Source organism: Monomorium pharaonis, chromosome 11 (assembly GCF_013373865.1).
Source record: "Monomorium pharaonis isolate MP-MQ-018 chromosome 11, ASM1337386v2, whole genome shotgun sequence".
Classification (NCBI taxonomy): domain Eukaryota; kingdom Metazoa; phylum Arthropoda; class Insecta; order Hymenoptera; family Formicidae; genus Monomorium; species Monomorium pharaonis.
This window is the reverse complement of record NC_050477.1, coordinates 1,466,632-1,492,913: the sequence shown is the minus strand read 5'-3', so window position 1 is coordinate 1,492,913 and position 26,282 is coordinate 1,466,632. Positions and strand designations below refer to the sequence as shown.

The following is a 26,282-nucleotide window of genomic DNA, read 5'->3' as shown; positions in this document are numbered from 1 at the left end:
ATAAGCCGAGGGCTGTCGGCGGTGCGGCACATAACTCGTGATGCCAGAAGCGGATTACGCGGGCGGACGGGAGGCGCGACGCTCGGCGCCGGGACGCACAGCGGCGGCGGCGGCGGCGGCAGCGGCGGGTTCAGGTCATGCCTGCCTATCGCGCGTGCGATAGCTCAGGATCAAAACCCGCGCTACCGTGCCGCCGACAATACCCCGGCGTGTGGTGCGCGTCGAACGTCAAAAGCTCCCGCTCATTAATTAATCCGCGGCTCGCGATTGTGCGTGCATGCGCGATTGCGACCCCGATCGCCGTGCGCAATTGTTAATTGTTGATAACGATATGGCGAGCCATATACGCGGAACGAGCGGTGCACAGCGGAGTCGGTCGGTCGCCCTGTGGCGTCCGCCTTGAGGATATTTGATTCTCTCCCTCCCCCCCCCCTACCCCGCCCCTCACTCACCTCCCAGCGGTGTATCGAATGTGTCCTCTATTTAGTATAATGTGCGCGTGTATCGGCTTTAATTTTATACGCACACGTGCGCACGATTTTAATTCTGTTCGCATCCCGCACAAAGATTTTAATGCATTCGCGCTCATGTGAACGCCTACGTATTATTTCATATTCGAGATTGGCTCCTTTGTATTGTCGTTCATTATATGAAAAATTTATTACTTAAAAATAGCCGTTTGAAACGTTTCGACGACAAATCAAAAATTTTTTTTTAATGTTTTAAAGCTATACGTCCACAGAGGGCTATTGTGTCGGTATTTCGAATGGAGAATGCGAGATACGAGCGATGTTTACAAGTTTGTTCATCGGTTTGGGATATGACGCGACGCATCCACAATTCTTTATCTATAATTCATTCCGCAGAGAGTCGCCGATTCGAGCGCGTATAAATAATTATTACGTTCGTGATCGGTCGACTTATTATGATTATTGCTCTCATTACAATATCGCGCGCGCGCGCTTCATATCGCCGACGGACGTCGCGAAAAAAAAAGAAGCGACAGCCCATCTGCGTGCACATGGATCCGCGTATCTATTTCCGGAATCCTCCCTGCACTTATCATTCCTAATAATATCCTTTGCAGAGCACCCGTTCAACCGCACGCCTCGCAGTGAAGGATATTGAGATATTGGAACACAGACTGTATATACGAGATGTGTTCCAATGTACATCCAACGTCACGACTATATTATTACAATGGATACCTCCTGATGATCTGGTAAGAAAACGAATTAACGAAACGAAAATTTGACGAAAAACTTGAGTTGGGGTAAAGAAAAAAATATTTGTTCAAAATGTATAAATAAATTTAGACAATTTAGATTTTTTTTCGCACTAAACTATTGCCCAAGTTTTTAGACTTAAACTTTGAATTTTCATACACTAATGCAATTTCAATTCATAGTTAATTATTCGGACGTTTAACGTGGGAGAATTATGAGGAGAGACGAGATCTCTCGTCGAATCGTTTCCGCTACGTTCGCACGCGCGTTCGGATGAGGCGAGGAAGAGCGGCGGGAGACCGGAATGGCTCTCTTGCGAGAGCGTGGCAACGAAAGACGAGACCGAAGCGGCGAGAGAGACAGAAAGAGAAAGAGAGAAAGAGAACGCCGCCGCCGCCGCCGCGGAGGGAAGAACCGGGTTCAGGTTAGCGAGGGCAAAAAGAAAGACGACGACCAAGAAGACGGTGGAGGCGTGCAGCCGCGTTGGCATGAGAACGAAGCTTAAGCTCGGGCGTGTTTGCCGTCTCGTGGCGAGCTGGCAGGCACAGACGAGGCGAGGCGAGGCGAGGCGAGGCGAAGCGAGGCAAAGACGAAGACGAAGACGAAGACGTGGAGAGGCGAGGCGAGGCGAGCAGGGTAAGGTAAGGCAAAGGCAGAGAGCTCGAGTCGGGTTCCCTCGCTTCCCTTTTGCTCTTTTTTTGCCCGCCGTCGTCTCCGGTCCCCGAAGAGTCCTCCTTGGCTTCTCGCCGCCTTTCTTCTCCCCTTCCCAACCCCCCCCCCCTCTCTCTCTCTCTCTCTCTTTCTCTCTCCTCTCCCTCTCTCGTTCCCTCTTCCTCTTTCTCCTCATCACTTCTCTTCTATCTTCTATCGCTTCGGCTTCGTCGTCTCCACTACCTCGAGCCTTCCTCCTCTCTTCTCCAACTCTCTCTTCGATACCTCTCGTTCTTTTTCTTCTTGGCCCTCGTCCTCTTCTCGTCCTTCCCGCGCCCTCCTCCTCCTCTTTTTTTTCTCTTTCTTTGCCCCCGCGCTTCGCGGAAGAACTTTGACGTGCTCCCTGCTCGCCGGGTCTCCTCTCCTCTTCTTTCTTGCCTTTTTTTTCTTTTCTTCTTCTTCTTCTTCTTCTTCTTTTCTTTCACAAAGCGCGAGCACGCCCTCGCCTTATTACTCTTTAACGTTGCGTCCGGAAGCGCGCGACGCCGCGGCAAAGCGAGCGGCACGGACAGCTAATTATCCTCCCTGCCGCTCTACTTCCTGCTTACCCTCTACCTACCTCCACCCTTAATCGAAGCTGCTAATGGAGATCTCCTGCACGATGTCGTGCGCTTTGTCGGCGGCTTCCTGCGTGACCCGCAACAGCCGCGAAAAATTTCCGATACGAGACAAGGTAACCAGATCATGCGGATTTATAGCTGTAGTTATAAATTGCTGGAAAATCGTTCGTTTTTATACATCGAATGTGAATAATGAACTACGATAAATATAATCATCACCCAGCGAGCTCAATTTCACGTGTCAAATCCGCAAAACTCTCGTTTTAATCTCGTCAACCGTCGATATTCTTATTCTCGCACACGTCTCATCTCAAAGTTGATAAGCGATGCTACAAATTCAACAAAATTTACAAATGGCATGGTTTTACTTCGTTAAAAGTAATTTCTTCCGAGTCTCTCTTTCCTTAATCATCAGCCTAATTTTTGTTCCGATGTTTCCCGCGCTTTGAAATTAAAATATAAAACAGCTTTCTCTTTAATTTTCGCAGTTCCTATGGCTTCGTTAACGATACCCCGCGTGTATTAATGCACCTCGGTAGTGGCGTATCGGTGCGCGGCGAATTTCGACGCGAGGAAGCGGGGAAAGAAGATCGATCCTTCGCGCAGCGCGGCACCGCGGCCAATCAGTGCGCTCGAGTGCACCGGAGATCTGAACGCGTTGAAACTTTTCTAGGTTGAAAGCAGAAGGAGGAGGAAGCGGTGGTCGGAGGGGTGCCGGCGGTTGGCGTTTCCGGCAGTTTCGTTTCCTCTGAGAAACGGTGGCGCGGCGTGGCGCGAGAGGGTGAAGGAGAGAGGGGAAACGCGAGGGGAGGAGGTGGGAGGGAAGCCGGAGGGTAGTCGAAACACAAGAGGTCCGTAGCTCTCGCGAGCTTAATTGCCGTTTCGCCACCTGCATTCGAGCAAGAGGAAGGACTCATCAGGCTGCCGGGGGTTGCTGTTGGGAGCAAAGGGCGAGGCAGGGCGGCAGAGAGAGAGAGAGAGAGAGAGAGAGAGAGAGAAAGAGCGAGAGCGAGGGCGAAGGGTGAAAGCAGGCGGCGGTTAGCGGGCTTGGTCGGGCGGTCCCTCACGTGCGCGCATATGCGCGTATATTTATGGGTATACTCGAGGAAAAGCCCGAGACCCCGATATACAACCCCGACCGACCGCGCGCGTTCCTTAAAAGTCGAGTCGCTTCCACCCTGAGTTCAACCCAGCAGCGGGTGCGCCGGACCTGGTATTAGAATTTTATGAACGACGAAACCCGGGAACGAACGGCGCGCACAACTCGCGTATGTCGAGGGAGAAAATTAACGAATATCAATTATATCTGCAGGCAGTCGTCATCGCGCGAGTATGAACTGCTATTTTTTTTTTTTTTTCAATTGGTAAAACAAGTGAACGATAAAACGGAAAAGTGATGACTTATCGCGTGATTGATTGCGTTGCATCTGCCGCACGCTCGAAAATGTTAAACAGTTGTTCGTGATAATTAATACAAGCGTCATTTTTCTCCGAAATGTTCCTCCGGGTGAAGCGCGCACATTCGCTTGCAAAATGGCGCGGCTCGTACCGCGCGTTATTTCCACGCGGAATAGAAAATTGAGGCGCGCAGTACCCTAAATACGGCTCGCGCGCGCGCGCGCTTATACATCCGTGCTGCGGCTTTAAACATTCATCCGAATTGCGGTTTGCCGTGGCGAAGAGTTGCGGATGGAACTTAAAAAAAAAAAAAAGAAAAGAAAATATAGAGAGAGGAAGAGAATCTTCTCGTATTCTTGCGCGCGCTCTTTCCGCTCCTAGGAGATGGAAATGCGGTCGTCCGGGCAGGATCGGGTGTTTCCTTTGGCCGTCCGCCAAATTTACTGCGTTTCGATCTCGCCGCGAGAGCGTCCCTCCCCTCCTCCCTTTTGCCCGCCACCCTTTCGGCCGCCGTTCAGGAATTCACGTGCGATTAGGTCTGGCCGGTGTCAACGAGTAAACGCGCGACGTAAGGAAAAACGGAGAGATGGGAAAAAGGTGAGTGAAGTCCTTTTTCACGATCGAGAATTATTAAAAATCCGCGAGAAACACGTGCGCCGTTGCGTCGTGATTAGATGGAACCGGTCGCTGTCGTAAAAAAAATGGGAGAGGGGGGGAGGGAGAAAAGAAAAAAAAAAACCACCGAGCACCGGAAACGAAAGTGCTGTTACGGATGCAAATCCCCCCTGCGCAACGCGGAATCAAAATTTTACCGCGGCATTACGAGATACTTTTTCGTGAAGAGCCCGCCTGCCGGCGGCTTGTCGCGCGGCGTTACATTATTTATTACGAGCTTCCCGCCGCGCGCGATTCCCGGCCGGTGGTGGCGAGAGCGCCGCGCCGGGGCTTCCCGTGTTCTCTCGCACCCGATTAATGCGCGATAACACGCGCGTCTCGTGCCCGCGCGTCCAAGCACACGCCCCGGACCACACGTTCGACCAGTTTACCCGCCGCTCTTTTGTTCCCGGTTTAGCTCGCGGTCGACCAACGACGACCTACTGAAACTCGAAATGAAAATGCTCGCGCGGCGCCCGGGAGCGCGAGCGTCCGTTTGGCTTGTTCCGCGTGAATCCAAGAGCCTATGTCATCGATATCCCCGCGGTAGAGGCGTAACGGTAATACTTTTTTTTTAATTAATAAAACATTAATCTACCGTTTCTCCGTGGCGCAGATTATCCTTGCTTAAAACAAGGTCGTGTGATGCCTGAGTAGTCATCGATGGAATTGTTGTGTTATGGCATTTAATACATTTCTCAATTGATTATATTTGTAACATTGGAGGAAAAAATTCGCTACTCTATTGTCTTTTTAAAATTGCCCTCTGTTACGTTTTTCCCTGACTTAGATATCATCGAGTAATTGTGTGCGATGATCAATTTTGAAACATAGACTGAAAAACAGATTTTCTCCTTCGGTATCTCTTAATCGTCCTTTTCTTAAATGCTGTAATATTGCACCGTAAACTATATTTAAGCCTCGTGTGGTTTTATTCCAAACAAGAATAAAATCAGTATTAAAGACAAATGATGGGTCAACCTCTTGTTAACAAAGTAAGTAATGTGCACGTCGCGATATACTTCCCAGATGTTTGCGTTATTTTCCTAGATCTATCACCAGTACACATCGCGTTTGTGATTAGGAACGCCAGCAAAGCCGCTCAATCATCGCGAAACGTAAATCGATAAATCGCTCGCCGACGAGCTGTTGAAGCCGCCAAAGACTATTGAGGCCTCCGTGAACGCGAGTACCATCGGTACTCTATGAAATTTAAGTATCCCTAAATCGAACACGCGTCCGTGCCGCATCGCCGTGTAAAAAATTCAAGACCTACCTCTGCCAATCGATAATCCCTGCCCCTCCCTCTTCCTCTCTCTCTCTCTCTCTCTCTCGCTCTCTCGGAAGTAGATGATCCTCGAAAATAACTTCGCGTCAACGACTAGACTCCGATGGACCGAGTTTCGTGAATTTCGCGAGGCATCAGCCGTATCTTCGCGCAGCGCGAGAAATAATCCGTTACGCGCTTTTCCGAGCGACTATAAAATTTTTACGCGGTCTCGGCAAACAAACCGCATTATTTTTAGTTTTTTCCTTTTTTTTTTGTTCGTAATTAAGTCCCACAGCCATCCGGCGATATCTATATATGGGTATCCGGCCTGGTGCCGATACCTTTCAACGATATTCGTCGATTCTGCCCCGAGCGTATTTAAATAAATGGGAATATCGATAGTTTTTAGAAAAAATCGCCATCCCCAAACAACTCTCCCTATTGGCACGTGCACACACACACACACGCACAGGCACGTACGCTCGTACATATCCGTTGCGTGCAACGATGAGATGCACGCCACAATGCACCGCGCGCGTGCTGCGCGCTCGCTTTCGAGGGCGAGTACACACGCGGTGTGCCCGAACGGTGTTATCGTTATCGCGCGCGTTCGTTCCATCGCGCGGCGCGCCATGCACACACACACGCGCGAGCACATATGTATGTATGTGCGTGTGTTTGTGTGCGCGGGAATATCCTCGCGTCGGTGTGGGCGGCACCGGTATATTCCCGCGCCCGGCACAAATATTATTGCGTGCCGGGATAAATTTATTGCCGGCGTTCCGCAGCCGCTCGCAAACGCTCCGCGCTTACGGAGGAAAACGAGCGCTCGCTCGGAAAGGGGAGGGGGGGGGGGGCCGTCGCCGCTGGTGCGGAAGGGTGAGATCGGGGGACGGGGTGAAGAAGCGGGGGGGAAGATAGAGCCGAGAGCGGATCTTCGGACCCGCGCTCTCTGCTTCGAGGGATATATCCGGCGGTATAACGAGATATATGCGCGGTGCCCCGGGGACAATTTCGTCCTCTCCCGCGAACATTATGCACGCGGGACGAGTCGCCGTAGCCGCCGCCACCCCCCCCCCCGGGCCCCGTGCGAAAAATTGTCTCGCGGGGACGTCGTCGCGCGAAAAAATGCGCGCCGCATGCGAATTCCTGGGCGCGCCGCGCGATGAAAGAGGATAATAAGTCAGGCGGTAATTCTCCTCCTCTCGCTATCGCGTGTTGCTATCTACCTGGTAGTGTGGTGGTGTTGCTATCCGCCGCCACCCTCTCCCCCCCTCCTCCCTCTCTCTCCTTCTCTCGACGATTATTCGTTCGCGAGATAAATCTTTCGCGCGAGTTTTTACCCCCGCGATAATATCAGCATTATCGTCGTTTTTTTTTTCCGTTGATACGTTAATTTAGCGGGCATTAAGGGCTTTGAAAGCAACCTCCTTTTATCGAGAAGCTTCTGTTAAACGACGATACGTATCGCGAAACACGTCTCAGTATATGCACTTTGATTTTCTCATTACTTTTACAAAGTACGAAAAAATTCTTCGATGGCTAATATAGAAGATAAGTGTTGCAACGAATTGCAATGTTCAAAGTTTTTCGAAAAAACCGAGTGTTAATTTCAACGGTGTACATTGCGCAAACGTTCTTTTACATGGAGAAAGGAAAAGGGGACAGCGTGGGAAAGTCCGGAGATGAGGCAACGCATGATTCAGCAGTTTCCTTATTAACGGATCAATAGTTAATCGTGCGAGTATTCTTCGCGCGTCACGCGATACGCGACATTTCAGTAGTGTGAAATTTTTATGAGACGCCGCCAGCCGGCGGCCGCGCGGCGACCGACGGTGCGGTATCGATTAATACATCTGACTGTCACCTTCCGTGATTATTCTAATGCCCCGCGGCTAGATTCATCCGGCCGCCTCCGGTCGCCGTAATCCTGTTTGGTTTTCCCCCCCTCCTCCTACCCCTGGCTGTCCTGGCGTCGTCGGTCGCCCGACTTCGTGATGCACGTCGACGTTTCGCCGCAGGCGGCGAACGTTGTTTGCGCGACTAGGTGGCGACCTTAAAAACATCACGTAACCTCCCGAGACGCGAGCTGTATTTTTAGCGGAACAAGTGTAGAAATTGCTAAAGCGTATATAGAGTTCATAATTATCATCGCCAAATGTTAGAGTGCATTCCCTTTCGTACCCGGAAGAAATAAAAAAGAATGGAGATTATTTTCAATTTTTAAACATACGCTCGCTTTTAAATAGACACTGATCATATTACAGATCTTCACGCGCGAATATATACGTATAAAAAAAAAAAAAACGACGAAAGAGATACCGAAAAGAAATTTTATATTTACGTCAGGTGTTTCGACAGAGTTTTGTTTAAAGATTCAAAACATATGTTGCTGTACGATCGTTTAATTCGAAATTTCTTCGTAGATCACGAGTTTAAGGGGATTTATGAAAATCCAAATACTTCATGTTTAAAAATTATACAGAATATTATTTAAAAAGTAAAACTAATATTACATTGAAAAAATTGTTACAAAAAGTGTTAATTAAAAACTAAGCTTCGTAAGGTTTCAAGATTTGTAAGGTTTCAGGTGTAGGTGAGTATGAAATGTCGCAGGCTAGCTGTCACGTCCGACATTTTTAACGATAAAAACTTAAGAATAAAATAACTTATAAATAGTAATGCAAATCTTATTTAAAAAATCGTTAATTAATTTTACGCAGTTAAAAAATCACAGTGATGAAATGCAAGTACGTACTAAAATTTAACAGATTGTTATGTTCTCAACAATATTGCTTTACGGCACAACTTACTATATTCAAATCTCCTTCTGTTTGTGGTAACTATCTAAGTCTAGACCAACGTTATAATTGTGAGATTTTTAATATAGTTTAAACAAACCATGATTTATATTAACTGTAATATGAATAATTGTAAAAATATGATTAGGTCTCAAAATGTCTATAAATTATAGTGGTATTTACAGTTACTATTTTTCTCTTTCGGTGTAAGAAGATGAACCTCGCCCTGCTTTACCGGAGCATCGTCTCGCCTTTAATGTAGGCGTCGCGGGATCCAGTTAACTCCTCAGCAAAATTCTCGTCGCAAGCTCGGCGGCATGGCTCCGGGGGTGTCACGCCGCTTTGCGGACGGGGGTGGCGGTGACGGCATGCAGACGGAAGGTAGGGTGAGGCGACGCGGCGTTCTGGTCACGAAAGCCTCCGAGGGCACACGCGCCTCCGTCCCGGAATCCCATGGCACCGAGAAACTTCCCTTCCGAAGGGAAAGTGCGCCAGGGGAAGGGGGTATTCTCTCGAATAAGCCGCGCGTGATGTCGAAGCCTCGGATCGCGATTCACGGACACGGATTGGCGGGTCGCGCGATTAATTGAGAACTTTCCTTTCGACTAAAAATCGACAAAGGGGATGAAATCAACAAAAGACGCTGTTACGCAGGGAGGGTTTTGAGAAAATCATCTCTTGAGAGAAAGTTATTGTAATGTTATATAAAATGGCATGTCGTGTTAAATTTATTTAAAATTTTTTCCAACTTCCCTCAGAATCGCGTCGAGTGCGGAGAATTGAGAAAAAAATATGCTGTACAAAGACAACAAAAATGAAATTAAAAAATTTCAAAATCTAATGAATTAGGATAACTGTCCTAATTCCTGCTGCTTTTTTTTTTTAGTTGTACTTAGTATTAGAAGAGAAATTGTAAAAATTTTATATATCAAGATTATTTTAATGTTAAATTACAATTACCATATAAATGTAAGTAATATAAATGCGTTGCGCAATAAATAGGGAGGCAATATTAAATATATGCGGCAGTAATTGGAACAGTTATGCTATTGTTACATAATGAAATTAATATACTTTAGAAAATAAAACGGTCATAGATACAAACAATCTACAACTGAATTAAATACACAGTTAACCTATATTTGTCATTACATTTATACTTTAATATATTTCTTAATTAGAACAACTTTTTAGGTAATAATAAAATATAATAAGAGCTAAAAGAAATGCGCGCGCGCGCACAAGTAAGGAGGAAAAGCAAACAGGCGGCGATGGGAAAGGTTTGTTTGTCAGAAGTTGTCGGCCTCGCATAACTCTCGGGGCTTATGCTACGGATATACGTCAATCCTCCGCGCGCGTGAGCGAGCAGGCGAGCGAAAATCCACAAGGGGGTGGGCGTAACGAGGGGGAGGACGACGAGGCGTCCTCGTTTCGGAGAGCCCCGAGTCCTCCGTTAAATTATTCCGGGGCGCTTTCCGCGCGCGCGACGAATGGACCGGCGAGACGTTTTAAAGAGTCCCGCGAGAGAGTCGGCCGCCTATAAATACGCGGGTTAAGGAAACGGTTAAAATTAGCACCTGCCCGGCGCGTTGCGTCGCGTCGCCTGGCGTCTTTAAGAAGCGGGCTTGAATTTTCAACGCTGCTCATCGCCCGGAAATGAATCGGCGGCAGGTACTATCGTCCGTTTTCTCAATCTCTTCGATGACAGGATATATGAATTTCAAATACGCGCTAATCCCTGTGGAATAATAGCGATACCGTGTAGCATCTTTGCAATTACAACAAGCGAATAACAATAAAAATTTTGGAAATAATCATACAAGAGCACAACACCTTTTCCTCCCCCTCGTAGTCGAACGTCGACGAAACTGATTTTACAAATTTCACGTTCCGATGGGATTCGATTTGTGTAATCGGTTTTTTTTTCTAAGATCGAAAATAACCGTAAAATATCGAACGCCCTGCCAATTTCGCGCAAATGCATAACGCAGTTAAAGTTTTCGCCCCTCCGCGCTGTGTATGCGCGGGTATAAGTGTATTTCCTGATGATAAACGAATTGACGCGAAATGATAAAATTGGCGATGAAACGTGAGCACACATTTGACGCGATACAATTGAAACTTCATGACGCGGCGCAGGTATCCGCACGCGCGATGGAACAGTTATAATTTTTCATGAACCTCCGGGTAAACGAAATTATTAGCCCGGTGACGATCGGACGCGCCTCGCGTTTCGGTCGCCCGCGCCGATGTAATACTACTCATCCGCCGCGGCGGGAAATTGTCGCGGATATTTTTTCATGCGTATGCCGATATAATTGAGTCCGTAATTGCCGCGGCGGAATCGGAATCCGCGGGAGTTTTTTTTTTTTTTTTAATGCTTTGTCGCGCGGCGTTCGACAACGCGATACCTACCTAACTCGGGCGGTATACTCGATAGCGTTAAGGAAATCAAACAAAAACGCGGGCGAAACAAAAAGCATTCCGCGCGCGTATATCATTTTAGAAAGAGAGAGCGAGAGAGAGAGAGAGAGACGCGCATTAAAATAGAATATAATAGAATAAAATGGAACGAGATAAAATGTCGAATATAAAAGCGCAAGACTTTTTGTGATGCATTGTCGTCATTATGCGAGTTGTCACGCGGTGACATTCATATTTTTAGCCAGCGCGACGTCCGCGATCCTGCCGCGTGACTGCACAAAGAATTCAGGAGAAGCCCAGATGGGGGTGTCGCGGCGGCCTTTACCCTTTTGCCGTCTCGGGAGCCGACAGTTCTCGAGGAAATTTCCTACTCCCTCTCCCTCGCGGCCACCCTTAACGCTGTCAGTCGAAGACACGCAGCCAGTCGGATCATTACTCTCGGCGTCTCCGAACTCCTGGACGGGAATACTCTTGTCTGAACGCTCTCTCTCTCTCTCTCATTCTCTCTCCTCAGGATTTCATCCCTCGAGAGATTCGGGGCCCCGGGGAGAGGAAGGGAGCGACAGAAGCAAGGGGGAAGGGGATGCAGGGAGGTAGACAGGATCCGCAGGAGCACGCCACCGCTACTTTACGATCAGGAGAGCGTGCAACCAGCCAGCCAGCCAGCCAGCCAGCCAGTCAACCAGCCCGCCAGCCAGCCAGCCAGCCAGCCAGCCACCCTGCCACGCCATGGAATATTGATATGTAAATATAGCAGCCACGGTAGCGACGGCGGCAACGGCGGTGGCGGCGGCAGCAGCCCTGCAGCAGCGGTTAGAGGGGCGCTAGCAGGTTAACGAGCGGCTCGCAGAGTGGCGCGGTCGAGGGTAGGGGGTAGCGCGCGTGGGTGGGTGGCCGGGCGGTGGTTGGGATGAGGTGGTTAGCTCGGCTGGCTCGAGGGGACGGCAGCGACGCGGCGATGGCGTGGCGGTGGCGGCGCGGCGCGGCGGGCGAGCGACGGACGGGCGTGGGCGAGGCGCGAGGGGACGAGTTTGGGGTGAGAGTGTGTGTGTGTGTGTGAGTGAGAGAGAGAGAGAGAGAGAGAGAGCTGCGGGAGCGAACGAGGGAGGAGACGGTTGGGTCGCTGCCGGCAGTATAACAGAGACGGCCGGGCGTGCCGCGGAGCGTGCCACCAAAGGGGATGAGAATTTTCCGGCGGCGGCGAAAGTACTGTCCGCGCGGCGCCCCCGCGAAAAATCCGCGTAAAATCCGCGACGCCGCCCGGACACGCTTGAATTCGACGTCGCGATTCCGCGAGTGCGACCGGATCTTATCAGAGAGACACTTTTTTTATAGGCGCCGCGTGCGCGACGCGAGGACGGATCTAGAGGCGATAGAGCGGACAATTGCATGTCGGCGGTGTATAGGGACATGCCCTGCGGGACACGGCGTGGAACGGGGTGGTTGGAACGGGCCGCGGAAACACGGAGAGGGCGGGAACACGCCGGCCGAGCCGAGGGTTGACGAGACGGGGGGTGCGACGGGCGGGGCCGCGGGCCGCTGGAGGGTGACTACGGCTTTCCGCACGCGCCTGTATAGGTGAATACGTGTACGTGCGAGAGTATAGGGACGGTCTGCGGGCGAGAGCACGTACGAGGGCACGGAGAGTCGAAGGGTATCTTCTATAGATGAGAACGGGAAAGGGATGGTGAGCCGTTCGGTCGAGGGCTGAGTTCGACATCGAACTTCTCTCTCTCTCTCCCCCTCTCTCGCGCGTTCCCTTTTTTCTCGCTCTTTCTCTCCCTCTTCATATTCTTCTTTTTCCTCCTTCCGCTTCCACGATTTTTCCACCACCTCTCACTTTTTTTCCTTTCTTCACATCCCGCTCTCGTTCCTCGTCACTCCCCGCGGCTTTTCCCGTTGCCACCTTTGTCTTCACGCGTTGGAACGCGCGTTGGATTTTTGACGGAAGCCCCGAGAAAGAGGGATGATCACGCGAGGCTCGGGAGACGGTCGAGTTTATGCGAGTTGGTCGTGGGCGATGCCTCATGAAAAGGCGCTTTGTTACGTCTGTCGCTAATGGAGGAGCAACGTTCGCTCGTAGGCTGCCTCTTGAATGAAAGGTGTTCTTTTTTTTTCTACCGTTCCGCAGCGCGCGCCTTTCGTTAGCGGTCTGTGGCATTCGTATCTCGAAAAATCCGCACTATTCAATTATTCTGATTTATTAACGCGGGGAGAGAGAGAGAAAGAGAGAGAGAGAGAGAGAGAGGGAGAGACAGACGAAATATTATAGAGAACACGTCGTTAACAAACTTAATATCTCCGTGATTGAATCTAGTGACATTTTCAAGTGACGGAATTAATTCTTTTATGCATATAACGCGATTGATTTTTTTCCTTGCATTGAGAGAGCGAAAAGCGCATTTTTTTCCTCAAAATCCAAAATAAATTAAAATCTAAAAATTGGTCTAAAATCTTATTAAAATATCAAAATGATTGACTTTCGAACTTATTGAATTCAGGTCATTACGTTAAATATAGATAAAACTGTATTTTACTTGAAATGTTTCATTAGCTTCACTCTATAGTTAATATCAATATGTCGTTAAACAAATTTCTAATAAATAATCAATAATGTGTACGAAAAATATTAAATGCAAAAAGTATTTTTAAGTCACGATTAAGAATCAAATGAAGATAGTTTCGATAAGTTTCGCCCTGAGACATTTTCGATGACTCGTAAACGGTCTTTTATATCTCTCCTACCTTTATATCCCTCATTTATCTGCATCTCTTTCGCCCTGTTTAGCACTCTACTTTTTTCTCTTTCTCCCTTCCTCTCTCTCTTTCTCTCTGTCTCGCCTCGTGGCGCGCACAGTTCTCAACCCCATCCCTATTCGCGGTCACAATCATACTTACCGACAATATTGCCCAATTACTCTTCGCACGGTCGTTCTACACATTTGCGCATCACACGCACGCGAATACAATACGCGGTTCCGAACGCGTTTTACGAGAAATATGGTTAAAAAAATATCTCGCTCGACGCGCCCGTACTAAATTCAGCGAATTTATTGCATTAATTTAATTCTCGCGGGGCGGAACGCGCTGTGACGTCCAACTGACGGGACATAATGAAAATTAACAATTAGCGAGTTGTGGCACGTAACAGTGCCTGAAGTTAGTCACGAAGGTCTATCTAGGTCTATCTTCGTCTAGAAGAATTTTACAGTGCGCAATAAAGACGCTGAACTTCACTTAAAAATGCATCTAGTTCAACAATATTGCGCATCGATGACATATCAAAGATTTATAACTTTCTTCCGTCATTTTTTTAACTATATAAAATATCTCAATATGCCATATGCATACTTAAAAAAATTTTCTATTTAAAAAATAAAAATGCTTAAATAGAACTGAGTTTATGATGTAAGTTATAATACGTTGAAATAAGGTTGTGATATTAAATTAGAATTGTGTCTTGTGAATCAAATTTTTTTTTCATTGATTTATATAATTATTTTCCTTAACGATTCGAATATGGATTCCGACTCGATTGTCTTGGCAATTTTTTGCTCTCGCGTAAGCGAGTCGATAAACGAACTTCCTTTCCACAGTGTCTCGTAAGCGATATCTAGCAATCGTTTATCCTTGCGGCATTGGTGCAGTTGCAACGTGATAATCGCGTCGCTTGGCAAACTGATTCTAACACGCACGTGCACCGTTTTGTCGTAGTCAGACGTAATCTAACGAAAATGTAATATTGTTCGTGTAAAAATCTTCCAATGAATAAACAATTTCACTATAATTTTCGATACTACAATCAATTATGAAAATAATAGACATCTATTTTCACGCGGTATGTTCTTAAGAATCAAAATGAGAGCGAATTAAAATATCTTTTACCTGATTTCAAACACCTGTAATAACTATGTATTCTATGCAAGTCGCATCATTCTTCTGAATTTTGCAAGGAAATATATATTATACACAGCATAAAAACATATAATTTTTAAAATTATTAAAAAACACAGCAATTCTTGTTGCGGCGGAAGAAATAATATTATTTTAGTACAAATATAAATTATCGATGTTCTCCGTACATTAGTACGCGATCGCGAAATTCCTCGTTCCTGTTCTCACGTCGAGTGCCGGACTCGTCCTTCTTCCGCCGCAAGGTTGTCAATGACGAAGACCTTATCTACGCTCCGCAGCGCCGGCGGAGCTTTTTACGATTGGCTCGGTCGTTAAGCGTGACCGTACCGCCGCCATAAAGCCTGTCAATCGTCGTGACGAAAAGCCAAAGAAACTAGAACGGGGAGAGAGCGAAGCCAAGCGAAAGAGAGTATCGCGCGAATCGATTCGGCCGAGTGTAAAAGGTGTCCCTTACATCGCGTTTAAAAAAGGTTGGCTCGAAATACTAGCTCGAGCGAACTCTGCCCGTACAAAGAGATGATACCGAAAGATACGAATCATCAGGGAAAATTCATTTTTCTTTCTCCTAAATTTATAATTTGTTAACTGCGATTTCCATATTAATGCAAACAAACCTATCGGAATATCTGTGAACAAAGATTTTTGTAAATCGAGAGAGAGAGAAAGAGAATTCTTAAAAAAAAAAAAAAAAAAAGGAAAAATCTGCTAGAATTCTTTCGGGTATAGAATCCCATTTCTGAAATTACCTCGTTCCTGCTATCCTCGTGCATAGTCCAACGATAGCTCTAACTTCAAAGGATCGCCTTGGCAAGAGAATTCTTCGGCTGGCTCTTCTGGTTGAGAGTCGAAAGCGTTACCGCGGCTCCTTTAACATTTTCGGGGCGCTGCGCATTCGCCGCCCGAGATTGCTGCCGCTTCTCCGGCAGGTGGTTAAAGGGTTGGATATGCATCGCACGACGACGAGAGGGAAGGGAGCTGAGATGGGAGCCCGGGGAAGTCGGGCGGAAAAGGGGGGGAGAAGAGAGAGAGAGAGAGAGAGTTGGAAGCATTGCCGTGGGGCTTCCGTTTACGGGCGTCGCGACGCCGACGACGAGCAGAGGGTAGGTCGTAGAGTCCTACGTTGGCTGGTGAGGTAATCATCCCAGCCGGTTACGATGCTGTTAAACGTCGCTCCATGAAGACCCTGTCCCTCCCCCCACACCCGCCCGACTCGCGCACCGACCGTCACCCTACCGCCATCCACAGACTCCAGTCCTCTCAGCCAGTTTAACCCTTTCGTCGTCGTCGTCGTCGTCGTCCGTTCGACTTTCGCACGACCGTCGCGCTAATTTTTCTTTCGCACGGGATATCGATCACTGTCTTCTTTTTTTTTCCGGATGCAATTTGTAAGCTCGATAATTTATCGTACGCGAGCTTTCTCGAAATTAAGACCTGACGTTTTCTTGTAGTATTTTTTTTGTCTCCCCCCCTCCTCCCGCGACAGAATGAATGACGATACATCATTCGCGAACTTGGTTCCTTATCAATTTCTACATTATGTATGTACTTTATTAATAATAACGGTCAAATTAAAAAAAGAAATTCAGCTGTTACGAATTAAAACTGTTGTTAACTAGGACTACTTGATCTCCTTCGTCGACCGATACAGGTACGTCTCTCTCTCTCTCTCTCTCTCTCTCGCTTTCGTTCTAAAATTCACTCTTCGTGCCTTAGGTCTGCAGTCTTCTCTATTGTTAGGTAAAATCTCCGAAGCTCGTTACGGACGGTTGTGCGTGCAACGTCGACGACGGCGTCGGCGAGGGGAATGAATAAATTTGAGCGCTGGCGATGTTCTTGCGCGCGCGGCTCGGGATTTTCCGAGGATCTTGGGAACGGTGTCATCTCGTTAAGCTCGCGAAAGAGGACCCTTCAGCGCACACGGTGGAAGAAGGAGGCGGGGGGAGGAGGGGCAGAATTCTCTCGGGGGAGGGCAAATCCCGTCGCTCGTACGGCACACCTGCGCTCGTCGCCTCGTCATCGAGGAGGCATTACGACCCCCAGGGACGCTGTTCCTGCCATTACAGAAACAATAACAGTCCCCGGTAGAACGCGAGTTCCCGTCTCCGAGACAGAATCTCCGTGTCGTTATTTAAATTTTTACCTCTGCCTTAACGCGTCATGTTTACCGAATTTATTGATTTATAATGAAACAATTGGAAACGTAGCTGTTGCGTTTCTCAAACTTAAAAAATAGATATATTAATACAGGGAAGAGTTACCGAATGCGTAGCACTTAAGATATTTTTCATTATATTATTTCCTATTTGTTAATGATTTGTACGCAAACCGATCGTCTATTGTAAATCGGTCTTGCATCGCCTTTGAATGTATCGAATTAAAATAAAATAAAATAAGATTTCGCAAAAACTTTACTGAATATCAATAAAATCCTACCAAGAAAATCCACGAATTTCGAGGATAAAAAAATTCCAGGTTTTCCCGGTTTTCTTTTCTAATAGTAAACGTTATCTATATCTTGATCAAATTGTCGTCATTGCGAAACCTAGGGATGATAAGTGACAAGCGTAATATAACAAGTAACTCACTCACCGACCAACACGTTGCCGTCGTTTTGCTCCTCTTCGCTTCCGAGTGTCCCTTTCCTTCACGTAGTCCTTCACCCTTGATCGTACACACACACACTACCATTGACACTCGACACGTATCGTCGTACGCGAACGAGCGAACAATCAAGTTTTAGATCATCGCGACACTGCATTTACGAATTTTACGAAACGCGATTGGCCGCCGCCGCTCGATTAGATTCATTCTTGATTAGTTCTCGTTTACACGCAGCAGCCATCTGAAAAAACGTAAAAATAAAGGATAAAAAGTACGCAAAATCGCAGAACTCCGATCTCACGTCTCCCGGAACTGAGGAATAATATTTACCGAAAATTTGTAAAATCACGAGAAGGGGAAACGGCTCGCAACCTCCGGTGCGGATGGACCACTTTTCGAGAAAAGATACTAACCGCGATGTAAACACGAGCGTCCCAATTAATCTTCGTAACCGACGAAATGGAGAACGCGAAACTGGAACCGTCGGGCTAAGCGACGGACGCTGCGAACCGAGAGAGACGCGACACATCCAAGAAACGTGGCACGAAGCAACGGGCGAGATCGAAGCGATCACGAGCTCGGTTCGACGCTCGTTCGTGCGCGACGTGGAAAGATCGCGCGATCGCGAAACGTAAAACGGCACGACCTTACGCCCGTATCTCTGCGACGGAACCGAATTGCCGGGCGAGAACGGGAACGGTGAGGAGAGGCAGATAGCTGGATCGTGGCCATTTCGAAAATCGGTTCGTTTCAAGGGGAAAGGAGGAAAAAAGCTTAGGTCGCGATGTTGTCGGGGCACGCGCCGCATCTCGCTCTTGTTTTCACGGCGATGGTGCAAAAAACTTCGGTCAAGCGTCGAAAACGGTAAACACGACTTCCGAGGAGTAGTATAAATCCGTCACTGTCCCTCCGTCGAAGAACTCGCCGAGAGTTGAAGACAATTGGGTTACCTCGACTTCCGAGAGGGGATTAGTTGCCAAAACGTAGGTTCGAGATATCTTAATTATAGCTTGACGATTGACATTTAAAAAAAAAAAATGATTTTTCGGGCGATAAAAATGATTACAAGGAAAACAATTGCCAGAACTCTTGCAAAATCAAGAACCTATGACTATGGCGAAAACCTTTCACGACAGAAACCTGGCGTTCTCATCTTGCTGACATATTTTTTGTTTTATTTTAATGATCGGAACTTTAATCTATCAGGAACCATACAGAACTGTCGAAAATAAAGCCGGGACTTTTAATCATATATTTATATGCATTATATCGCGTACGTGGACGTACAGTTCTGATGATTCAACATCTTAAAAAAACGAAAGGGGGAGAGAAGTGGAGAGGGATGAGAATATTATTTATGGATACCCCTTCATTTCCACGCCACCGAGTGATACTGAGTATCTTAATTCTCTATCCGATAAATTCGCGGGGGACCCTCATTAATGGGATCGAATATCGATATTTAATATACATATAAGTGCCGAGTAATTGCACTTACAAATTTATATCCGTATATCGAATTTGCACGTGAATGGAGAGGCGCGCGCCACGGAAAGAGGAGAGCGCGCGCCTTTTATATCGCACGGTGACATCATTTCGAAAATACGATCCGACGACGTCCGTTACTTTTTAATGCGCCTCACGACGGTTGAGATTTCCTCTTTGATTGCAATAATTTAGCACGCGTGGCCCCGCGCGTTAAATATATAACAAAAGTATCATCCGTTTATATACAATATGAGTGACTCTCAGTCAGTAAATTTCTATACGGCGCGCACGGGCTACGGGTTTATATACAGGGGAGGATTTATGAACTGATAAATGGTTGCCCCGTTATTAGCCTGGGCGATCGATCGCCCCGGCACGCAGCGCGCGCGCGACTAATTACTCCGATTCGCGGCCTGTAATTGGGATAATTAGTCAACGGGCCTGCGGACGCGGACGCGTCCTCGCAGAAATTTATATTTTCACGACTTCGCACGGCAGAGACGCGGCTGCACGTGTCGCCGTAATAAATCTCCGCGCCGATGACCGCCCCGTGACTGACTATATGAACTGCGAATGGCGTAAATAAGGTTTACGACGCCGCGTCCAAAACGCGTGATAAAAATTTACGTGCGTACGCTCACGTGTATCGATAAATTGTAAACGAAACTTACAAAACAATTAATTATAATTACGTGTACGTTAATTGCGCGTCGAAAGCCGGGGGAAACAATTCCATCCCTCACGTCCCCGTGGAAATGCGTTGTGCGACGAGACGTGGCGGCTGCGTCATCCCCTTCTTCGGGGACAGGACGAAAGTTCTCGTACGAGAAGGGGAGCGATGTTCTCGGTCGCGGGATCTTGTCGCTCGCACCCTCCAACGTCGTGCCGCATGATCGGCCCTCGCCCTTGCTTGCCGTATTCTCTCCCTCATCCCTGACTCTTGCCGCTCCTCGCACGTGTATAATATGCGTGCCCGGAGGCGCGAGTCAAGCGCGATACCGCGCGTGCTCTCGCCCGCGTGCCACGCACGCATGGAAGAGAGAGAGAGAGAGAGAGAGAGAGAGAGAGGCGAGGGTGCGCTCGTGCGAGAAATTCGAGTGTGTCCTTGGCCGCTCGCGAGTGGACGGTCGCTGTTTAAATATTCAGAGCTATTCTCGAGAGCTCTTTGTGTGTGCGCGCATCCACTTCCTTATCGAAGGAGTGGAAAAGCGTAGCGTTACGATTTAAATATTCGCTCTCCGCGTCATTTCGCGATACGACGTAGAATTTTAGAAGCGACCTCTTAGAGACTAGACGTTCTCAAGAAGACGAACTTTAACCCAAATGTTCCTTTCTCCTTTACGTAAAAACACAAAGCGAAGCGAAGTTCGTAATTAATTAAAGGAGTATTCCAGTCCGCACGAAAAACTACTCGTTTTTAAAAATGACAATTTTTTAAAGAGAATCGATGCACATATTCTTCTTCTGCCTTTAAGTATTTAAATACAAATTTTCGTATGGCTAAATGTCAACTAGAGCAAATAAAAAATGTAGCAAATTATTACAATGACTCGATTTTAAAGAACAAATATAAATTTATTAACAAAATCGATTAAACTTGTATAAAAACGTAGTTTATTTAAAATATTTTAATGTATGAATATCGAAATAATCCTTAGCTTATTTCATATATCATAAATACATATCCGAAAGCTGAAGTTGATAGCTTCAGTGGTTCCTGAGAAATCAGCTGACTTGAAAAATGCCTTTATTTGTAAGCTTACGCAATATAAAAACTAATAAACATTTAATCACATCAAAACCTGTAGATATTTACTAAAAATGTACCGATAAATATATGTAGTAAGCGTAGAAAAGTTTTTCTTCATTTCCAAAAATAAGCGACCTTTTTCGCACTTTAGACCAGAACACCCCCTCAATCACCGAGGGGTCCCCTTGTTTCTCGCACGCGAGATAAACGACGTGTGACCGCGAACCGTCGCGTCGCAGCTAAGGACGCAGTAGCTTAGTTGTAAAAAAAAAAAAAGAAGGGAAAAAAATGAAAGAAAAAGGGGGGGCGCAAGAATCGGCCGGAGCGAGTCTCGAAGTTATTTATGTGCGGCGCGTTTACGGCGCACTTTAAAAGCGACGTCGGCAACGACGTCGGTGTAGGTGGACGGCGTAGCCGGCGCGCGACGACGGTAATAACGTTTATTAATCGCCCGCGGAACGTTAAGCGATACCGCCGCCACTGCCGCTCTCCCCGTAGTTTGTCATCGTCGCGCGACAGCACCCGCGCGCGCCGTCGATCCGCGCCGCGCGGCTTTTATCGTCGCGCGAGTCGCGTCAAAGAAGTTCTTTTCTTTCTATTTTTTTTTTTTTTTTTTGCGGCGACGAAACGCGGACAACGCCGACGGACGTCACACACCGGGGATCGATCTCTCCTCTTTAATTCCCCGGGACTTCACTGCCCCCCTACCGTCGTCGTCGTAGTCGGGTGTCCGTGTTTGCCTGCCCGTTCACCACCACCGTTCCGTCGGCGTGTCACCTTACTCTTACAACGGCTCACGTTCCTCGTAAGTTTCCCCCGAATTGCGTCGTAGTCTGTCGACACGGATTTCACGGGCATGCAAATTCAGATTGTCGCTATAACATTTTTTTTCTTTCTTTTTTTTTGGCGAAAAAGTTTTCGCGGCGGTGTTAACTCGTTGTTTTTCCCTTCTAATGTCCTCGGCTCCGTCGTAAGACCGGAGAAGTTGGACTTTGAGAAAAATTCTAATACTTATACGTTTTGCTTTCTTTATGGTACACGTAAGAATGTCCATAATATTTTTCTTTCGTGCAACATGCCCGGAGCTGCAAATATTTAATGGGTATCGATTCTACCCTTGATCGATGCTTTATTACATCGATACCTAAGTTATTAAATTTATTTTCATTAATCAAATTTGAGATGGAATATATTTTAATTTATTTTTCGCCGTGTGCGAATCAAAATGATTCGTTACGGCTGACCTTTTTATATAAATGTTACGCTGCCATTTCTCCTTCATTCTCCGGCTCCCTTCGCGGAAAACATTTTTAATCCTCTCGAATACCGAAACGAAAACAGGTTGGCGTTCGACACTCGCTCACGCGAGCAGCAAATGAGTTCGCGTCCGCCAAAATAGCCTGCGTTTCCGCGGTGAAGTGGAAAAAGCCAGTATGTAACGGGACGGAGGAAGAGCGGATGGACGCGCGGCCGCGGAAAAGCGTCCGCCGGGAGGAAATGAGAAGTAATGAAGTCGCCCCGTTCGGGGAAGTTACTGGCTCGTAAAGCAACTGCGAAGTGACGGACCGAGCGAGAACGGCGCGGGGGCAAGTGCAGAAGAGAAGGGGGAGGAAGGGAAAAGTTACGCGGATAGAAGGGGAGTCGAGAGAGAAAGGTCGAGCGGAGACGAACGCGATCCGTCGGAAGGGAAAGAGTGGCGTGAACCGAGATAGAAGAGGGTGAGAACCGAAGGAGGAGGAGGAGGAGGAGGAGGAGGCGGCACCCTGTCACGCCGATGGTGCCGCGGAGGCGTGCAAAGGGACGCGGCGCCGAGGGATGAAGGGGGAGCGAGAAGTCGTCGGCGGCTTACGTCGGATTCCGCGCGCGGTTGGCAGCGACGGCGACGGTGGTGGTGGCGGTGGCGGCGTTGATCCGTGTACGGCGATATGAAATAATTAAACTCGGCCTCGACGGTGGCGAAGGCGACGGCATGGCGCGGGAGAGTAGTACGGCGAACGCGGAAGGGTGGGAAAAGGTGCCGGGAGCGTTGGATGTCGGAGACGATGGGACGCTGCTGGATGGCGCGGAAACGCGGCCAAGGGAGGGAGGGATAGGGGGATAACCGTATTCCGTATATACCGGTATATGAAAGGCAGCCACGTCGCCCGCGGTTCGAGACTCGAGCTGCTGCTGCTGCTGCTGCTGCTGCTGTTGCTGCTACCGCTGCCGTCGTCGTCGTCGTCGTCGTCTTCGTCGTCGCTGCGGAAAAGGCTAGGTCGGAGTAGTAGTAAGAGAACGTGAGACGGAGTGCGAGGCGCGGAGCGAGAGGACCGAGAAGCGAACGAGCCCGAGAGATGAACGGAGATCGTGAAAGAAAGAGAGAGAGAGAGAGAGGGGGAGGGAGGAAAGGAAAGGGAGAAAACGGTACGAGAAACCGGCAGAGGACACAGCGGGAAGAGTGGCGGCGGCGGTGGAGGAGGCAAGAGGGTGGTAGGAGACGACGATAGCGGCGCTGCGGCGTAACGACGCTATAACGCGAGCCGCCGGGTGATTACCTACCACCTCCGTACTCGGTTCGCCCTCCCGCGTCGAGTGCCGCGCCAAGCCACCGCCACGCCGCCGGGCCGGGCCCTCGCCACGCCGCCGGCGCGGCGCCGGCGTGGCGCGACACTGTGCGCGGTTCGGCGTGGCACGGCGCGAGACGAGCGTGCTCGAGCTCTCTTTCGGTCTCTCTTCCCTCGGCTACCCGCTCTCTCGCTTCTATCCATCCCCCCGACTACTGTTGCGCGCAGCGACCGCGCCATCAAGCCCGCCCGAGTAGTCGTAGTCGTCGTCGTCGTCGTCGTAGTAGTACGGATCGCCTGCCGCCCAACGTCGACGCTCTAAACGCGACGCCCCTCGTAATGACGCCACCAGGGACGCAACCCCCTCGACGTCGTGAGCGTCGCGTCGGTGTGTGCGAGGGACTTTTCCACGGGCACGTAGTACACGCGCGCGAGCTCGGCTTTCCGGACGGCGATATCGCCGGCAGTGAAAGAGAGAGAGAGAGCGAGAGAGAGGAGTCGTATGACGAACGAAGCGAGAACGGAGAACACATCCCCCGAAGCCGTCGCCACGGACGAGCGGTGCGGCGGACCTTTGTTAGCCGCCGCGACCGGACACGTTCTCCCCGTGGTTCCCGAATCGAACAATTTCGCGTTGGCGGGGGAAATTAGAAAAGGCTGCGATCGAACAGTCACCGCGACGTATAAGACGTTCGCCCATCCCACGCTGTGCCCGACTTTACTTTTTTTTCTCTCCAGCGTAAGAGAAGTTCACTTTCTTTATTCGTTCCTAATAAGCAAGTATTTAAAAAAAAATCAACTTACCGCGACCGTGGTTAGCATGGGAAATCAAATATTTGTAATTGAACGGTTATCGGCAAAAGATTTCAGAAAGATTTTGCTGATCTTGCGAGACGTTCATATCGGCGATGAAATATGTAATGAGCATTTGTATACACGGAGAAAATTTTACATCAAAAATTACTACGATAGTAGCTGCGGACCATGGGAAATTTCAGAGCAATAATTTTTATGTAAAATTTTCTCCGTACAGAGATAAACGTGTAAATAAAAAAAAAAAAGAAAAACAAAATTCGAAGATACCGATGTATGTTAACCTTTTGCCTTCCTTCTCTATAGAGTATCGCGATAAATACTAAATACCATGGAAGATTAAAGCTTTCGTTCTTAATCCGACGTCGGGCAGTCTCTTGAAAAGCGATATATATGCGCGGTATGCTTATAAAAAAAAAAGACTTGTCTGTCACCGGGAAAGTTACGACGCGCCACGGGCGAGAGATCGACGTGGAGCTACAAATTAAACCGTAAATCGTAATTGATGGTGTGTTTTGTTTTTTTTTTCTCCTCTCTCTCTCTCTCTCTCTCTCTCTCTCTCTCTCTGTTCTCCCTTTTTTTTATTTATCGATGCGCCGGTAGAGTAACGGTTAACCGCGGATGTTTTAAAACAATCAAGCGAATGTATCAGAGCGCCGCGAACGATTCGAAATCGGAATGAGTGCGCCGTTATAAAATCGAAACGAAATTGGCTACATTGATCAAATTTGCAGCAGGTGTCGCGGCATCGATTGACGAGCAGACGCAATAAAAATTCGGCTGTGATTTCGCTACACCTCTCTCATCATCTGAGATCTATTTCCTAAGGATATATTTCCTTTTCCCACCCTCTGCACGATCGACCTTTTCCGTGGATCAACGCAACCTTTTTTTTCTTTTTAAACAGACGAGCATAATAATTGAACGTAAAACAGTGACGGGGAAAAAATTCCTCCTGGTCTTACGTCTAAGAATTTCAAAATGTTCCCTCGCCGCTCCGGAGAGCAAACATTAAAATTCCTAACGATGTGGATCGATGATAAGGGCAACGGAGGAAACTTCCGACAGCGCGCGCATTTCATCCGTTTCCTGTCGACCTCATCCTAGTCTTGTAAACAAAGAACATGCATTAAAGTTCTTAGCGAGGCGAGAGAGGAAACTCCTCCTCGGAACGCGGAGGAAGCGCGCGTTTTTCCGCTGGCCCATTTTAATTCCGCGGGAATACCGCGGCGCCGTCCGTTCCGTTTCAAGGGATCGCGACGCCATCCCCTGAATTATGCTAATTAGGGGTGGCACACGGTCGCGCGGTGAACGGCTGGAAATTAGGAGATTAGGGCATTAGTCGGGGATGGGGGGGGGGACGGGGGCCGGGGAGGAGGTTAATCGTAGCCGGCGCGTATATTCTCGAAGGCACGCCGAGCCCTCGCGCGGCGCGGTCGAGCTGAAACGAAGGGCCAGGGGTTCGGTCGAGGGAAATAATTGTAGCGTGTAAATTGAAGGGAGGGAGAGCGCACGTCCGGAATGCACAAGTGTGCGCGCGAGAGCGCGTGCACTCGTATCTCGTTTAATTTCTCTAAGAGAACGGAATTTTTGAAATGCGCCGCTTTTATCAATTAAAATTTTACGAAACAATTCATCTCCGGAGGAATGTCCGCCGTTGGGTTGCGCCACGGCGCAACGGAGAAAATTTTGGCGCGGCGCGGTGTAAACAGGCGAGAAACTTTGGACCGGAATTGTTGCAGGGCGGGCGGCAAATGGGTCAGAAAACGCAGCTGTACCCTTCGGCCAACCGCAGAAGCGCGTCTCGGTAATTAATTAATTAGCTCACCGACACTTCCACTTGACTGTCTGGCCGCTATCTCGTTCGCTCCCGTGTCCCGGCCGCCTCTGTCTCTCATCGTGGCTGATGAAATTCATCCGTCGCGCAGCACAATTTTCGCAGCAGCGGCGGCGCCACGAGTGAAGAGTGACGGTTGCGTTTCATTGGACGAGTGCGATTTCGGCGGCATAACTCTCTGTATCTGAAAGTAAAAAAAATAATTATCTCTTAATTTCACTTCCGGCATTTGACGAAACCTGCACTACTGTTTTTCGAGATATAAAGAAATTAAAGAGAAAAAAAATACAC

At 48.3% G+C, this 26,282-nt stretch overlaps 1 protein-coding gene and 2 long non-coding RNA genes across 3 annotated transcripts in view; 2 read left to right on the top strand and 1 right to left on the bottom strand.

Annotated features, from left to right (window-relative positions):
• LOC118647905 overlaps positions 1-2,013 on the top strand; it is a 72,915-nt gene extending 70,902 nt beyond the window's left edge. Inside the window, exons 2-3 of the mRNA XM_036293846.1 lie at positions 1,088-1,222; positions 1,409-2,013. Of these exons, the coding sequence (XP_036149739.1) occupies positions 1,088-1,222; positions 1,409-1,444 (171 nt within the window). The 3' untranslated portion in view covers positions 1,445-2,013. The remainder of the gene's footprint in view (positions 1-1,087; positions 1,223-1,408) is intronic.
• A 4,666-nt stretch (positions 2,014-6,679) lies between these two features.
• LOC118647906 lies at positions 6,680-17,794 on the top strand. Its single transcript, XR_004965051.1, has 2 exons — positions 6,680-16,607; positions 16,673-17,794. It is a non-coding gene; the product is annotated as an uncharacterized LOC118647906 (long non-coding RNA).
• On the bottom strand, positions 10,999-26,063 carry LOC114254721. Its single transcript, XR_003626047.2, has 2 exons — positions 25,983-26,063; positions 10,999-17,801 (listed from the first exon to the last, which is right to left on the bottom strand). It is a non-coding gene; the product is annotated as an uncharacterized LOC114254721 (long non-coding RNA).
• Between the last annotated feature and the right edge of the window lie 219 nt (positions 26,064-26,282).